Source organism: Lolium perenne, chromosome 4 (genome assembly GCF_019359855.2).
Source record: "Lolium perenne isolate Kyuss_39 chromosome 4, Kyuss_2.0, whole genome shotgun sequence".
Lineage (NCBI taxonomy): Eukaryota > Viridiplantae > Streptophyta > Magnoliopsida > Poales > Poaceae > Lolium > Lolium perenne.
The window spans coordinates 313,785,257-313,801,955 of record NC_067247.2 but is presented as its reverse complement, the minus strand read 5'-3'; the positions used below and the strand labels follow the sequence as shown (position 1 = coordinate 313,801,955).

General features: G+C 43.6%; 1 protein-coding gene across 1 annotated transcript; it reads left to right on the top strand.

The window, feature by feature from the left end:
* The first annotated feature begins 7,063 nt into the window (after positions 1-7,063).
* On the top strand, positions 7,064-9,268 carry LOC127349035 (dynamin-related protein 4C). The gene is made up of 2 exons (XM_051374850.2): positions 7,064-8,511; positions 8,595-9,268. The coding sequence occupies exons 1-2, from the start codon at positions 7,144-7,146 to the stop codon at positions 9,255-9,257; spliced, it is 2,031 nt and encodes a 676-aa protein (XP_051230810.1). The 5' UTR covers positions 7,064-7,143; the 3' UTR covers positions 9,258-9,268.
* The last annotated feature ends 7,431 nt before the right edge of the window (positions 9,269-16,699 follow it).

Genomic DNA, 16,699 nt, shown 5'->3' with positions numbered 1-16,699 from the left:
TGCAGCATCCTAAAAGATGACCTCTTTTCAAGCTTCATAGACTATATTTGTGTGCATCTGGGAAAAGCTCCAAATCTAAAATTGAAGTGTAAGCATGCTAACAAACTCAAAACCAAGAAATACCCCAGGAACCATTTATATACAAAAAGAAGCTAAAACCCCACAATATTTTTATCAGTATTGTTCCCAATATTTTTAAAACGTAACATATTGATCGCTTTAGAGCATGACTGACACTAATAAGCATTAACCAAGTGTGATGGTCTTGTTCATAAGGGCGCTAAAATGTGATTGATATGTTTGCTTTCTGATGTCTATGTTAACCATGGGTTTTGAAAAATGGCATGAAAATCGAACATATATTATAGAAACCAAGTATCAGAAGCACATCGTTGAGCTAGACTGCGCCTAGGTTGCGGCGGCACTGCGATCACGGTTGTTGGACAGATTGGTTCAGTGGGCTAGGTATGAAGAGGCCAAATCCTTGCTGAAGTCGTTTACTGATTTCCAGATTGTGTATGCTAAGAGAGAGCAACAGGGTAGCATATTGCCTTGCTAAATTAGCTGGCTGGTTAAATCTCCTGCCTGATGTAATAGAAGACCTTGTAACAAAAGTCTTTCCTCGGGTGTTACCTCCATACTATGAGGCTCTTTTTGTCCCAAAAAAGTATCAAAAGCACATGGGACCTAAAATAATGTGGATGTACTTATAAGAGACAAAATGAGAGAGGGAGGAACCTTCAGGACCTCAACGGAGAGACCAAGGAGAGCAGGCAACTATACTGTTGGTATGCGTCCTCTCCACTTGCCCTCCCTCACGAACTGGGGATGGGCATATCGCATAATAGGTAACGGCAAGCACTGTTGCACCGTGTGCCGTGCATCCTGGGAGTAAGAGGAAAGGCCCCAGCTGCACCCTAGTATGTGGTTCATCGGCGTGGCAGAGGTTGTTGCGCTGCTGGCCAGCGTTCTCCATGAGGATGAAGAAAATTAGTAGAAAATTGAAAATAGTACTAAGCGACCTGCATAATAGATATCATAAGAAAATTAGTAGGTTTTACATCGACACTGGAATTTTAAGCAATTATTTATTGCAGCTAGTTTATGCACTATCTACATCCTTAAATATAACATGTCAAAACCTAAACATGGAGCCATGTGGCTTGATTATCATGGGTTTTGATGTAAATAAACCATAAAATAGATATGCACCAGCTGTTCTCTGAAGAATGCATTTTTTGGTACTCAAGTCACACTTTTCGTATTAACACATTCATGCTAGAAATGAAACTTCAAAGTTGCAAAACACCACACAAATTACTGAGTCCTTTTGTAGCATCATATCTCTGGATGGTGCAAAATGTTTTTCCCGCCGTGGATAAAAACTCCAGCAAGAAGAACACCTGCCAAAAAATGGAAGAACAAAGCAACCATGTAAGCGGTAAGCCGAGACAGAACCTAAAAAAGGAATAGAACCAAGGCTAAACTTGTACGGTAGCTTTATATTAATTACTATCATTTCCTAATCAAATACTGTAAATAATTATATGAACCAGGTAAATACACCTCACGGTATCAAATAAGAAATGCTCTATTTATATGTAAATAAGTAATACCGACACCTCACATGCTTAATATATCAAGCTAACTTTCATGGCTAATGCAGAAACCCAATAGTCAATGGGTGACTCACTTAAACAACGGAAAACATTTATAAACTTCAATACAAAGGGCAACATATGCATAGCACAAGATTCATAAAAAGAAATCTTCTTGGAGACTAACTAATCGATTTGTAGGCAAGTACATGCACCCAATTATCTTGAATTATTACTAATCGATTTCTAAGTAAATGCATGTACCTAATTACCTCGATACTAAACATAATACAGAATTTAACATCGAGAAATGGACAAGGGTTGACCTACCACTAAAATAGTTGGATCCCAGTAGCTGCCACCCAAGGCTGCAGTCGCCAGCGCGATGATGACCTGCAAAAAAGAGACATGAGAAGAAAATAAGCACATATACAGTAAGACAGAAGAAGAGATCCGAAAGAGAGGCAAATGGAAACACAATATATTTTAAGAAGGAATAAAAGAAATAGCATGATAAATATCCACCAAAACAGCAACGTCTCCAAAGACGAACATGAGGGGATTAGCTATCTAGTTCAAAGAATTCTAGTGTCAACATTTTCAGAATAATACATGACATTGAAATGCTCAATTCTACATGAATATTCCTACTCATTTCTTACGTAGAGCTGCATTGGTCGAACTGCCTCTTACCAGGTCCAGTATCTTGATGGAACAAGAAGAGCTGCGGCAAAGCACAAACTTGCACACACACATCAGGATTCCACTCCGGAATTAATGCAACTGAACCTAACAAAAACCAGATGGCCTGTGTGGAACAGCAACAAAGAGAACTCCGGGGAGACATCCATCCACCTGTGCTTTGACCTACAGAAATCAGAGTTCTTCCATCAGTACAAACAAAACAAAATATCAAAATCTCTACAATTAAATAGGAACAACTAAGCAGATTCTTATCGAGGTAAATAAGCAATAGAAAGTATTAGGATTCACCTGAATATTAGCTTCTCAATATAAATCCAATCTTTATTTTCTAGGTCAATTCCAGTAAGACAGAATTAGCAGGGAATTCGTACTTCCAAATTTGAAGCAATAAGAAACCACTTGACTTGCGGCATTGTGATGTAATCCTATTTTCTTTTATAGTTTGTTAGAGTATTGCAGTTTTCATTTGAGGAAATAACCTAAAGGAGAAATTTTAATTTACTACCAAAAGGATGCCATCAACACGTACAATTTCTGAACAGTACAGTTGACTACTACAAGGATAATGGCCTTACAATTTCCAGACCAATCTGCCATGATTCTTTTTTAAAAATAGGAAAATGAAGAAAATTCATAGCATACCTACGGTATGGCAATCAACTATTGTGAGTGAGCCGTCACGAATTATTCAAAGCTCATGCATAGAGATAATTTACACTGAAACAACTATTTCTCATCCAACATGGACAAAATCTGGACAATAACTTCTTCAATTTTGTCCCAACACAGGACACATCACTTAAATTTTCATGAGAACCACTATTCTACATGAAATCTTGCAAATATAAGTTATAATATTAGAAAAATATCATCTACACTTTTCATGGTTATCACATAATTTAATTCGAATGTTCAAAACGGCCTAAAGTTGCACAAAAGCTCACTACATGCAGCAAAAAATCCGTTCTGGACATTACACTAAACTGACAGTTGCAAGCAAACCGTCCAACCAAATCTCACAATTAGATACTCTATGGAATGGCTGGAACATATTTTACAACTTATATGTAGAGAACAATTTGAAAATGTGGACAAAGTAACCTAGGATTTGAATCAAAGATTAGTGTGTTAAGGCATCAGCTAGAGTACTTCCTCTAGCTCAACCCACTGACCAGGTTGAGAACAGCACAAGATAGGATTGTATTAGTTTCAGGCAGAGAGGGAGCTAGCAAACTACAACTTCGTTCAGTTCTGAAAGTCGCAAAATTGATTCTTGTAAACTAACTACTGGCCTAGCCTTTCCTTCGTCTTGCAGTTGCTCTCTCAGGGCTGCTAAACTGTCATGAAGTTTCAGCTAGGGTGAGACCAATAATCAACCATTTACCATGCTAATAATATATTACACGCTAAGCTTCCAATAATATATTTTAAAACAGAGGAGTTACTAATGACTTAAAAAGAAGACATATGCAAATGCGACAAAGTTTAAAACTGTTATGGCCTAGAGTAGCGATTCTGATTCTGTATTGCATATCATCATTATCAATATTAGATAGAATCAATCTTCGTAAACTAATTCTAGAAATAAGAAAAGATAAATAATGATCATATCTATTTTTTGCAACAGACTGACATGATTATTCTACGTTGGGCAGCCACACTACAAAAATCAATCTATAGTGGCTCAGGACATTTAAATAAGAGGTGCAATAGTAGTCTAACTCAAAATAACAAAATATGCAATAAGTCATGATAAAGTGCTAGAAGTTTAAATAATAGCATAGATTAAACGAGGGTACTGGACGGGTATGCCTAGGAACATAGTAAAACTTCGTATAGCACCAGAGAAGACAATGGCAGGAAAATCAAAAACAAAATAAGGGGAAAAGGAATGGAGAATCAAAATAATTGCACCCGAAGTGATCAAACATACATTACTTACTATAATATGATTAATTAGTATTACTCCTTTCTGAAATATAAAGCTTTTTAGAAAGCTAGTTTTGCTTTTTTTTTAAGGCTTATTTTTTGTGGAGCGGAGGTAGTATCTTCGCTATATATGATGAATTATTATGTTATGAAAAAGAGCAGAATTACGATGTATCTACGCAGAGGAGGTGGCAATTTGGCTCATAGGAGCAAATGCTCTCATTATATAAAATAATTAAAAAATAATTTTAAAAATGTTAAAAAATTCTGATATAAATTTGTTGGTGTACATCTTGACATTCTATGTTAGTGCACAAATTTTCGTGGAGAAACAACATTTTATATGGCGTGTACAAAAAAGACAAAAAAATATCCTGTACGTAGTCGTGTTATAGCATCAAAACTTGTCTTTTTTACAGGAGCCACAATTGTTTTTAGTTTTCTTTGAAAACTTGTGTACCAACATAAAATGTCTAGATGTACATGTAAAAATTTAGTTTAGAATTTTTTGACACTTTGAAATATGGATTCACATAATGGGAGCATATGCTCCTATGAGCCAAAGTGCATTTCCCCTACGCAGAAAGCTATTTCCTTATATAGTTATATCCCAACACATGAAATCAATCTAAGATTTGGGATGTAACACCCAGAAAGATATAAGTACTTTTTGCACATAGAAATTACAATGTCAAGTAACGTTATGGTGCATGGTAATCATGTACTATGAAAACCTAGACCCAATGAGGAAATAGACAGTACTTTATTCCCTCATATCAAAGTGCTTACACAAAGTAGAAGAATACATTAACCTGGGAGCATACTTTTCTGGTACATGATGCTCAAAAGCTATTCTTAACGTGAAAATAGGATATCATAGTTCACTACTCTCAAAAGTGAAACATGGCAGGACCGGGTGCACTGAAAAAGAGATATGGAGATTTCAGATTTGAACAACAGAGGCTATGTGAGAAAAGTACGTACTACAAAAAGTGAAATCAGATGCAAAATTAAAATGTGCAGTATAGGAGCCTTGAGAAATCTTGCTACTGAGCCATAAAATTGACCCATTTGTTAGGGATTAAGAAATAGAATAGAGGGTTGAAAGCAAGAGATAAAGAAGGGAGTCTAGGCACCTGTGAGAGGAACAACTCTTGCAAGGACCCGAGATGCGAAGTCCGCTGCGGCAACTGATACCTTTGCTTTTATATCATCAACTCATGCTCAGTATGGGACCCGGTAGTCATAACTGACATCAAGAAAATGCAACTATATTTGATGTTCACATGATTCAGTCAGTATGGAACATGGGAAAACAGATTCCTACAAATAAATAAATCATCATGTGAATATAGCAAGATGAATATGTGCTCGTTTTTATTAGAAGCGGAAGAAGCACAAATAATGAAATCCAAAACTAAAATGTATAGCAGTTTGTTGCACACAGTGGTTTGCCTGAACGGCTGAACCATAACCTCACAATTCAAAAATCAAAGATTTCTACACTTTTGTTTAAGATCACTTGAAGTACAACCATCTCAGCTATCTAGCAACGCATCAAGTAAGCTCCTTCCAAAGATGCACATCCAGCAACGGCATCAATTAAGCCGAAGTACTGCATAAACCAAGATTTCGAATTTTTGTCAAACACCTTAAAGGCATAAACAAAACAAAAATTACTGCACAAAGCAAGATGAGAATCTGTGGGGATTTGAGAGGGAGAGGGAAAGAGGGGTGTGCTCCAGACCTGTAGACGTATTATTGAGCCGAGAACGGCGGCGGCGCCATGTCGTGTTGAGGGCGACCTTGGCCAAATCAGCCGCGACCCAGCTTGGCCGTGGCTAGGCATCTCCCCTCTAGTGCAGCTTGGTGGCGGCTCGAGCTCCTCTCTGCTGCGGCGCCACAGCATCCTTCTCGTCAGGCCGCGCGACCTTGGCCGGGAGGATGGCGAGGCGGAGTGCTGCTGCAGCCCGAGCTCCTCGGCGTCCTCGCGCTGGCGGCGCCCGGACGCAACTTCCCAGCGCCCGGACGCGTCTTCCCGGGGCGCACCACCTCCAGCCGTGTTGAGGGCGACCTTGGCCGGGAGGATGGCGAGGCGGAGCGTCGCTGCAGCCTGCGCTCTTCAGCGACCTCGCGCTGCCGGCGCCCGCAGGCGTCTTCCCGGGCAGCAGCACCTCCAGCTGTGTCTCGAGGGAGAGGAGGGCGTGGGGAGCTGCCGCCAAAGGTAGGGTTTGGGAGGGAGAGTGGGTCTCTGAGGAGGAGGCGGATGCGGGATTGGGGGAGGACCGGAGGATTGAGATAGGGTTTGGCTGGGCGCTCAGTTTTGTCTCGTCGCTTTTATACGAGGCCGCGGTGAAATACCGAAAATACCCCTGCGGGTTCTGAGCCAGGAATCAACGGCTGAGATTCGTTGCAAGGAAGATCGAACGGCTCACGTGCGAGGATCGCTGTGAAGCCCCCTATGGGGGGCATCGTTTATACCTTTAGATACAGGTCCAGCGTTGAAGTTGTAATCGTGAGTTTTGTACCGAGAAAACAGAAAAGCAATAAAGAGAGGAAAATTTAGAGGGTGTGACACGCACCCTTGGCGATAATTTTTGTCTCTACGTGTGTTCGTCTAGTTTGATGTGATTAATCCGTGGGCGAATCCCAACATCGTCTACGGCATCCGTAGTGACCTTTGCAGCCCAAACGGTCGTGGTGTCAATGCTCCCAAAGCTCCCCGCCGGTACGATTTCCCGCGCGCACTGAACCTCTCGTCTTCCGAGGTGGGAGCAAGGTTGGGTGGGAGTCCCTGGCGCTTCGTTTCCCGCACAAACCTTCGTGCATCATAAAAGGGCTCGTCTGGCCGCTGGTTCCAGCACGCTCCTCCAGTCCAGTTCCTAGCCAGCCACAAGCACTAGCTCCAAACATGTTCAGTTCCATCATGGCCAAAGCTTCTGACGGGTCCGATCTCCAGATGGTGCTCAGCAGCGGTAAAGGCGACTCCGCAGCCGGCACCGTCGCCGGGAGCGCCATCGCCGCATCCTACAATGACCAGATTCGCCCGCTCCTCGATGCCGTGGACCGCCTGCGCCACCTCAAGGTCACCCAGGAGGGCATCCAGCTGCCCACCATCGTCGTCGTCGGCGACCAGTCCAGCGGCAAGTCGAGCGTCCTGGAGTCGCTGGCGGGCATTAGCCTTCCGCGCGGCCAGGGCATCTGCACTCGCGTGCCGCTCATCATGCGCCTCCAGGACGACCCCTCCGCAGACGCGCCGGTGCTACAGCTGGAGTACAGTAACGGCCGCGTGGTGCCCACTACGGAGGAGAAGGTGGCCGACGCCATCAACGCTGCCACCGCGGAGATAGCTGGGTCAGGCAAGGGCATCTCCGACGCGCCCATCACTCTCGTCGTCCGCAAGCGGGGTGTGCCGGACCTCACCCTCGTCGACCTCCCCGGCATCACCCGTGTGCCGGTCCAGGGCCAGCCCGACGACATCTACGACCAGATCGCAAGGATCATCCGCGAGTACATCGCGCCCAAGGAGAGCATCATCCTGAACGTGCTCTCCGCCACGGTCGACTTCCCGACGTGCGAGTCCATCCGCATGTCGCAGCAGGTGGACCGCACCGGCGAGCGCACGCTGGCCGTGGTCACCAAGGTCGACAAGGGCTCCGAGGGCCTGCTCGAGAAGGTCACCATGGACGACGTGAACATTGGCCTCGGGTACGTCTGTGTCCGCAACCGCATCGGTGAGGAGACTTACGACCAGGCGCGCGCGGAGGAGGAGAGGCTCTTTAAGTACCACCCGCTCCTGTCCAAGATCGACAAGGACATGGTGGGCATTCCGGTGCTCGCGCAAAGGCTCGTGCAGATTCAGGCGACCATCATCGCCAAGTGTCTGCCGGACATCGTCAGGCAGATAAACGACCGCCTTAGTCGTAGCAGCACTGAGCTTGACCAGATGCCGCCGGATCTGAATAACGTCGCCGACGCTGTGAGAGCGTTTTTCCACATCGTCAAGAGGGTGTGCGCTTCACTCGAGAAGATTCTTGTGAGGAGTGAGTTTGACGAGTACCACGACGACAGCCATTTCCATGGCACGGCCCGTATTTCTGAGATGCTCAACGGCTATGCCAAGAAGCTGCCAGCTCAAATCCCAAGGGTCGGCGGCGAGCTGTTTCTGATGGAGGAGATGCGTGTACTGGAGGAGACAAAGGGCATAAATCTTCCCAACTTCTTGCCAAGATCGGCATTCCTCGTCTTGCTCAAAAAAAATGTGGAAACCATCATGCAGGTACGTAGTTTACTAAACTGTTGTTTCTATTTTACTTTTAGGTCAATAGAAGTCAACTCTGAAACGTGATTAACCAATTTCAGGAGCCGCACGACCTTGTCAACGAGGTCTGGAACTACGTTGAGGATATCGTGGTGAAGGTACTGCTGCAGCATTCAGAGAACTTTCCCCAGGTGCAGTCAGCCTGTCGCCGTTCAGTTCAAAGCCTGATGGACAAGGCACGGGCGCGATCCGCCCACCACGTCAAGGAGCTGATCGAAATGGAGCTGGTCTCTGACTACACGGCCAATCCAGACTATATGAAGACATGGGCGGAGATCATGCATGGCCATGACAGGTTCATGAAAGCTGTCGAGGATAAGTCCAAGCCTACCAAGATCACCCTGGATGTTTTTGGAGAAGTGGACGTGTCCCATATGAGGTCGAATGTTGACTTGGCAAGGCAGGCGTTCGACCTGAGGGCGCGCCTGACCGCCTACTGGAAGAGCATTGTGCTCCGGCTCATCGACAGCTTGGCTCTGCACGTCCTTCTTGGTGTCAAGAGGCTTGTAGAATCCGACTTAGAGACAGAGCTCGCTGACGAGCTCCTGGGGAACAAGATGGCTGGGATGGAGCGGATGCTCACGCCGTCGCCGAGCACTGGCACCAAGCGTGAGCGCCTGAAGAAGAGCATTATGCTGCTTCGCCAATCCAAGGATGTTGTGGCGAACATCATGGACCGTATCAGCGCGTCAGGTGAAGTCTAGGCAGCTGGGTCTGTGATGTTTTGTCAGCGGAACTTTTCTGTGCTTCTATATTATCCTGCGATGTTTTCTTATGTTATGTGCTTCAATTCCTCAAAAACTTGTGATGTTCTGATATGGAAATTACTGTCATCTGCTTGTGTTTTCTAATGATTATGTGCAGTGATCTTATCTAAGATTATTCTATGTCCATGATTATCTTGGACATAATACGCTGTGCTGCTGTTTATCTCTATATCTTGTATCTGGTTAACTCAATAATCATCGGTCATCTCCAGTTTTGTGACAAATAGGTATGCTCACTTTTAACTCTCCTTTTCAAAGTAGAAAGTCATGGCTCAAAAAATGTATAGTTCAGTGCAGCACCAATTCGGAAGATGATACAAGAACAGTTAATATGGTAATGAGGACACGATGTAGAGTTTGCTCTTAGCTTAGCGAGTGAAACTGAAAATCGTAGAACAATATTAAAACCTAGTAATGCTCAAGTAGTTGGGAAGAAACTTGTCCTAACTTCTATTTGTTGTTTCTTTACTAGTTGGGAAGAAACAAACTATGGTGGTTTACGTTCACATGCGATGCCCTGTTCTGTACCTCACTGTCATGTTGTTCGTGTTTATGTCGTGCAGTTATTGCATCTAAGATAATTTTATGACCTATTATCTACTCTAAATGTAATGATTTTTATGTGTTTTATCATGTATACACATCTGATGAACTCAACAATCCCCATTCATCCCCAACTTTGTTACTTTGTGAGAACTGAGAAGTAGGAATGTGCAGTTTTAACTTTCTCCTGTTCCAGAATAGAAGTTCAATGCAGCATCAAAATTTGAAGATACTGAAACAGTTGCTAAGATTATGATGTGGATTTCGCTTCTACGTCAGGTTTTCTTTTCCTTTATTTCACCTAACAATCCTCCCCTTTTCGTGATTAAAAAACCGACAGTTTTATAGCACGTACAGCAAAGCAAAGCGCTACTTACCTACTTACTCCAGGAGATTAAAAAGTGCACCAAATCAAGAATATGGCATAAAGCTTACCAGAACCTAAAGATAAGCACTAGTTTCTAGGAATACATGAGTGTTTTATTTCAATTTTTTCTGAAACTTATAACCCTTCTCTTCCTCGCTCTGCCTCTCTTGGAGTCGACCTTCACCTTCCGTCGCCACCCCTATCCTTCTCTCTTTCCGGTGGCAAGGCTGGCCGGCGAGGGGATGGTTTAGGTGGTAGGCCTTCCATGTATATACTAGATCTAGCGGTAGGTGTTGTGTGTTTGCTTGTTTGTGCTAGTTTGCTCGTGGCGGATGCCCGTCTCGGTATCTCCCTCCTCGGCTGGATTCCGGCGTTCCTCCTTCGCACTGGAGCCAGGTCGCTTCTCTTCTGCTGCAGGGGTCCATGGTGGATTGACTGCGGGATTGGAGGTGACCGAGGCCGATTCAATAAAAGGAAGGATTTTGCAGGATCTATTCGTCCGGGAGTGAATCATGTTGGTCGTCGTGGTGACGGCCTCTGTGGGCTCCTGAGGCGACCTGGTGAAGGGCGATATCGATGCTGCTTGAGCTCGAGTGAAGCAGGTTGGTCGAGCTCTGGATGGTGGTTAGAAGGCGGAGGATCTGATCTGAAGGATCCGGGATGCGATGGAGCATTGGGATGTTTCCCGGCTGATGTTCCTCAGAGTTTCTATCGGCTCCGTGTCGGGCGGGCCCACTATGCAGCTTCTAAAGCCTGTTGGGCGATGGTGCTCCACCGTGTTCATCGTCGTCGGCGGTCGCCGGCGGTTCGTGGAGTAGCTGGAGGTTGCAGATTGACTAGGGATCGTTTTGTAATTTTCGTTTTCTTTGAGGGTCTTTCTGCAATGTGTTCGACCACGTGTGTTGCTCGGTTGTTCGAGCGGGTTCTGGTGTGCGGTGTATCATTTGTTTCTGGACGCGACTAGCGAGCCCCCGAGGGCCTGGTACGCCGTTCCAGCCCCCGTTCCATTTAAGGAAAGTTTTCCCCGGGACCATCCTCCCACGTCCAAAAAAGGAAAGGTGCAATTTAATGAGCGGGAACTTGTCTCCCGAGCGGGAATTTCGGCCCAGATGCCCCAGACCAAAAACAAAAGCACCGACCAGCCCCAGATCCAAGACAAAAACAAGTCTTCCTCACCCCCGTTCTCTTCCTCCTCCCTACAGCCTTCTTCCTCCTACAGCACACCAGATCTGTCTTCCTCCCTGCAAAATCTCCATGAAAACTCCCTGAATCAGGCAAAGCAGGCATCTGAAAGCTTCAAATTCGTGCATCCTCCAGATCAAAAAGGTACTTTTCTTAACCAGAAATCACCAGCCCCTGCTCCCTACAGCTTCAGCATCCTCCAGATCTGTGGATTCCCTGGAGCAAAACTGAAGGGGATTCCCAGGAGCAAAACTCAAAGGGATTCCCAGGAGCAAAAGCTATAGGGGATTTCCAGATCTGTGCCTTCCCTATCTCTCCATAGATTATGACAAGTGCATCTACAGAATAACCCACCCACCACACCCCCACCCTTTTGCAGATAAATGGATTTCCTTTGTATGCTGAAAAAAGAACTCAGTAGATTGCAAACAAAAAAGTAGAGAAAATCTACACATGCATGTAGTAAAGCTAAAAAAAGGGTGCAACCCTGATCTGCATAGTTGTAAAAGCATCATAGTAACAGGTTGCAAGTAGAGAACATCAAAACTTTGATGTGCATAGTTGTAAAAGCATCATAGTAACAGGTGCAAGCAGAACAGCTAGAAAAGGGTGCAAGTTTCAACTCCCCCAAGTTGCAACATATATGCAGGTGATGATAATAGCTAGTAGTTTGCATTTACTAGAAACTAGCCGAAGATCAAGCATTTGTAGAAGATGTTTCTGGAGACATCTTTTTCCAAATCAATCTCAAACTAAAAAGACTTGACTTGCCAAAAAGTAGCTAGCTTGACTTGCAAAATGTGAGCACTGATAGTTATCTGCATCTGTCTTATCTGACTTTGGGCATAAAGTTGCGGGTGTCGAAGTAGGAACCTTCTCTTAGCTTCTTTACTCATGCTGCCACCATAGTTATCTGCATCATGACAAAGAAAAAAATCAAAAAAATAGTTGCTAGTAATCAGAATGCTGTCACAATGAGAAAATGTATCCAAATTTCTTCTATATCTTGCATGGAATTCAATTTTGTCAAAAAAACTGAAAAGCTAACTTAGATTATCATTCCGCAGATGTCAGGCTTGGATCTTAATGCTACACCTACAGAAGATGTTGAAATGGACGATGTGGAACCGCTTTTTTGCACTCAAGTTGTCCCAGAACCAGTTGTAGGCGAATCCCAGGACCTAGATCTTGATGTCCATGAAGCTGTGGTTGGTAATTCTGACAGATATAGTGGCAGGGGACATGAACACAACGGAGAGCAAGCAGCATCTGTTGGAAACCAAAACTTCCCTACAACAACTTTTCCTACAGATACCACCACCAACCCTGATTTTGCTGAAGGTGGAAGTGATGGAGAAGCAGTTGGAATCACTGAAGAAATTTTGTCCAGTCCTCAGGAACCTTTTCTTGGTATGCGATTTGATACCCTAGCTGATGCAAGAGCTCACTACAATGCTTATGCTGCAAAATTGGGATTCTCTATCAAGAATAATACATCAAAAAAGAAAGCACATACAAATGAGCTTGAGAAGCAGCAGTTCGTGTGCAACAAGTATCGCGCACCAAAAACTGAGGAACAAATAGAGCAAGAAAAGATGGCATTTACTGAAGATGTTAGCCCTGTTCAGCTTGACGATGATAATGATGAGGAACAGGAAGCTGGACCATCAAAAAGGAAGAAAACTGCCAGCAAGTTTGGGGTTAAGCGAAAGAGAGAAACCATCAAGCAGACAAAGTGTCGAGCTAGGATGTTTGTGAAATTGATTAACAACAAGTGGGAGGTCACTTTTTTTTATTGCAGAGCATAACCATCCAATGATTGTGAAACCATCTTTGATAAAATACTTGAGATCTCACAGAGGAATTCCAAGAGATGAGAAAGAATTTCTAAAATGCCTTCACAACTGCAACTTGGACACAGGTTTGTATGCCAACCTCTATGCCTTCATGAGCTTATAGTTTGTAGTAATATGTGCTACTAAGTACTACATCAACATGAGGAAAGAAAAACAAATTAGTTTACTGTGGAATGCAACTTAGGCAACAGTAGTCTGCAATTTACTTGTGCATGTGTATGCAACTGGGCAGATTTTATGAACATGTGATAAGTACAGTGCGTCACTTATCCAAAAAGATATGTCGGGTAGTATGTGATTTAGTTTCTAACTTGGTAGAGTTGAATTTATGAAATAAGGAACAATGTAGGTTAAAAGGTACGCAAATAAATTGAAGTAAACATAATTAACTTGTACTGTGCAAAAACATTTTTTACAGGACGCATGATGGAGGTGATGTTTGAATTTTATGGTGAAGATTGCATTGTACCCTATGGCCCGAGAACAATATCAAACTTGAGGTCATCATTCAGAAGCGAGAACAAAGAGCTTGACATAAGTGACACACTTGAGTATTTCAAAGAGTTGCAGCAAAAAGACCTAGAATTCTTCTACGAATTCTCCTTTGATTCAGAAAACAGAGTTGAACACATTTTTTGGGTTGACAGTTTGGCAAGAAGAGCATATGCAGAAGCATACCATGATTGCATCTCGTTCGACACTACTTTCTGTACAAATATATTTAGCATGCCGTTTGCACCATTCATTGGTATAAATAGACATGGGCAGTCATTTATGTTGGGTTGTGGTTTCCTAAGAGATGAAAAAGAAGACAGTTTTGAATGGTTGTTCCGCGTCTTTTTGAAAGCAATGAAAGGGAAGCAACCAACCAACATAATTACAGACCAAGATTGGGCTATGAGGAATGCAATATCTGCTATTTTTCCATTATGTTGCCGTCGAAACTGCAGATGGCACATAATGAAGAAAGCTAATGAGAAACTTGGATCATTCCTAGGACGACATCCAGGCCTGGCTGAAGATTTCAATGAATGTGTTGACGAGAGTATGACTGTAGAAGAATTTGAAGCAAACTGGGCAGAACTGATTCAGAAATGGGAATTGTCGCAGAACGAAACATTCAATTGGTTGAAGAGTAATGCTCATACATGGGTTCCATGTTACTTCAGGGATCGCTTCTTCCCCTTCTTGCAGTCAACTCAAAGAAGCGAGGGATTCAACGCTGTTTTAAAGCGGTGCATTAATTCAAAAAATTCAATCAAGCACTTTGTGAGGCGGTATGAGAAAATTCAGACCGAGATATTGGGTAAGGAGGGCAACAATGATTACAGGACAGATGAGCTTGAGGTTCAGCCAAGAACAACTTTCCCGATAGAAAAGCATGTGATGGCAGTTTATACAAGGGACATCTTCCACAGGTTCATGCTGGAGTTTGGACTTATTGGTCGATACGATGTGCAAGTGATTGGAACAAACATGTATGAGTTAATTCCTAACAACCTCAGATGCTACCCTTATGGGTCCAGAAACTACTATGTAAATGGTAGTGGTGGTGCCTACAAATGTGATTGCTGCAAGCATCAGCGCGATGGTATTCTTTGCTGCCACGTGCTAAAAGTGTTCACGCATGTAGGAATTAATGCGATACCGGAGAGGTTCATCATGCGCAGATGGACTCAGCAAGCAGTAGAGTATGTGCCTATGCATACTGGGCCAGTACAAGATGATGTGATGCCCGAACAGTCACGTCAGAAAGTGCGGTTTGCAAACTTGTCGACATCATTTGTGCAAATGGCTAAATTAGGTAGTGAGTCAGATCAAGCGGAAGCTATTGCTCGCAGGCACATAAAGGAGATGAGAGCAGAGTTTGTCCAACTACAAAAGGTTCGAAAGAAGAAGAATGCCCAGCAACCAAGCAGTAGTGCGACGCAACAAACAGCAACAGCAACTCCAAGCATGCGCAGGCAGAGAGCAGCTCCTAACGCTCCGCAACAAACAACAGCCCCAAATGCCCCGCAACAAACAGCAACTCCGAGCATGCGCCGGCAACGAACAGCTCCTAATGCTCCGCAACAAACAGAAGACCCCAATGTTACACAGCAAACTGCAACTCCAAGCATGCATCAGCAAGAAGCAGCTCCTAGTGCTCTGCAGCAAACAGCAAGTGCAAGCATGACTCAGCGAAAACTAGTTCCTAATTTGCCACAGCAAAGAGCGGTGCGTACTGTGCATTGCCCGTCAACTTCAGCTCCTAATGTGTGTCAGTCAGGAAATGCAGGAGCTTCCCAGAAAGGAAAACAGCCTGCACCATCCACCTGGGCATCACACACTGCAAACATTGATGATACCCATGGGTGGACATCTTCAGGTTCTGCACATTTTTCGGCACAACAACCAGCATCAAGCACCCAAAATCAATCAACATCAATGAAGTCTGACCATGCTGTGCCTCAACGTCCATTACGTGCGAAGAAATCGTCCTCTACAAACCAAACGTTGTCTGTGCAACAGGCTAGTGATTTGAGTGAACCTAGTAGACAAGGTATGGTTGTCCTAAACCCTCCCAGGTCTAATACTAAAGGGCGGAAAAAAGGAAGAATCCCATCAGGCATTGAGTTGGTTGCTAAGAAGACCACCTTGTGTGGTACATGTGGCTTGCCAGGTCACAACGCAGCGACATGTAAAGCTGGTCTAGGACATAATAAGGAGAACTGAGGGGACAGGACAATCGGTTTCGCAGTCAATGTGATGTTTTCATACCTCAATTTAGTTTAATGATGTCCATCCACTTGACTGTATTCTTCGGAGAAGTCACCCATGTATGCACCATCAACTTCCTAATGTTCGGCATGTTTTCAGACCCATATGTGGGTAGTTGCCTACCATTCCAATGTTCGGCGTTGAATAGCGTGCAAACTCCACATTCATTGCTGTAGTGTGAATGAGAACCAAAATTAGAAATGAAGTAACATGGGCATAAAGTAATAACTAAAAAAAGGATGCATGCAATTGAGGGAAAAGCAAGTTATCATGCTTCAGAAAAAGCAAACTTAGTATCATTGTTTACACAAGTTAAACTTTAGCAGAGAGCAACTTAGCACAGGATAATGATCATACTAAAAAACACATGTGGAGCCAACTTAATACGGGGCAGTAGACCTAACTTATATGTAATTAAAAAACCAAGTTAGTGAAAAAGTAAGTCAAAATTAATAGTTAACAGTAGCCAACTTAATTATAAATATGCAGACACCTTAACCCATACTGTGCATAGTTATTAAAACTGGTTTCTCTTAAAGCATTTTTTACTTGCTAATTTTAAAGTCCATCTTAAATGCCTAAGTGGTTTAGTTTTACAGCCATTTTCATAATAATCATACTTAACCTACTGTGGAGTCAACTTAAAAAGCAGTAGAGTAGAACTAACTTAT

Excerpts from the sequence above, each read along its gene's own strand:
- LOC127349035 (XM_051374850.2), top strand. The coding sequence starts at position 7,144 with ATGTTCAGTTCCATCATGGCCAAAGCTTCTGACGGGTCCGATCTCCAG. Across the intron at positions 8,512-8,594 it reads ATGTGGAAACCATCATGCAG|GAGCCGCACGACCTTGTCAA; the intron begins GTACGTAGTTTA and ends AACCAATTTCAG.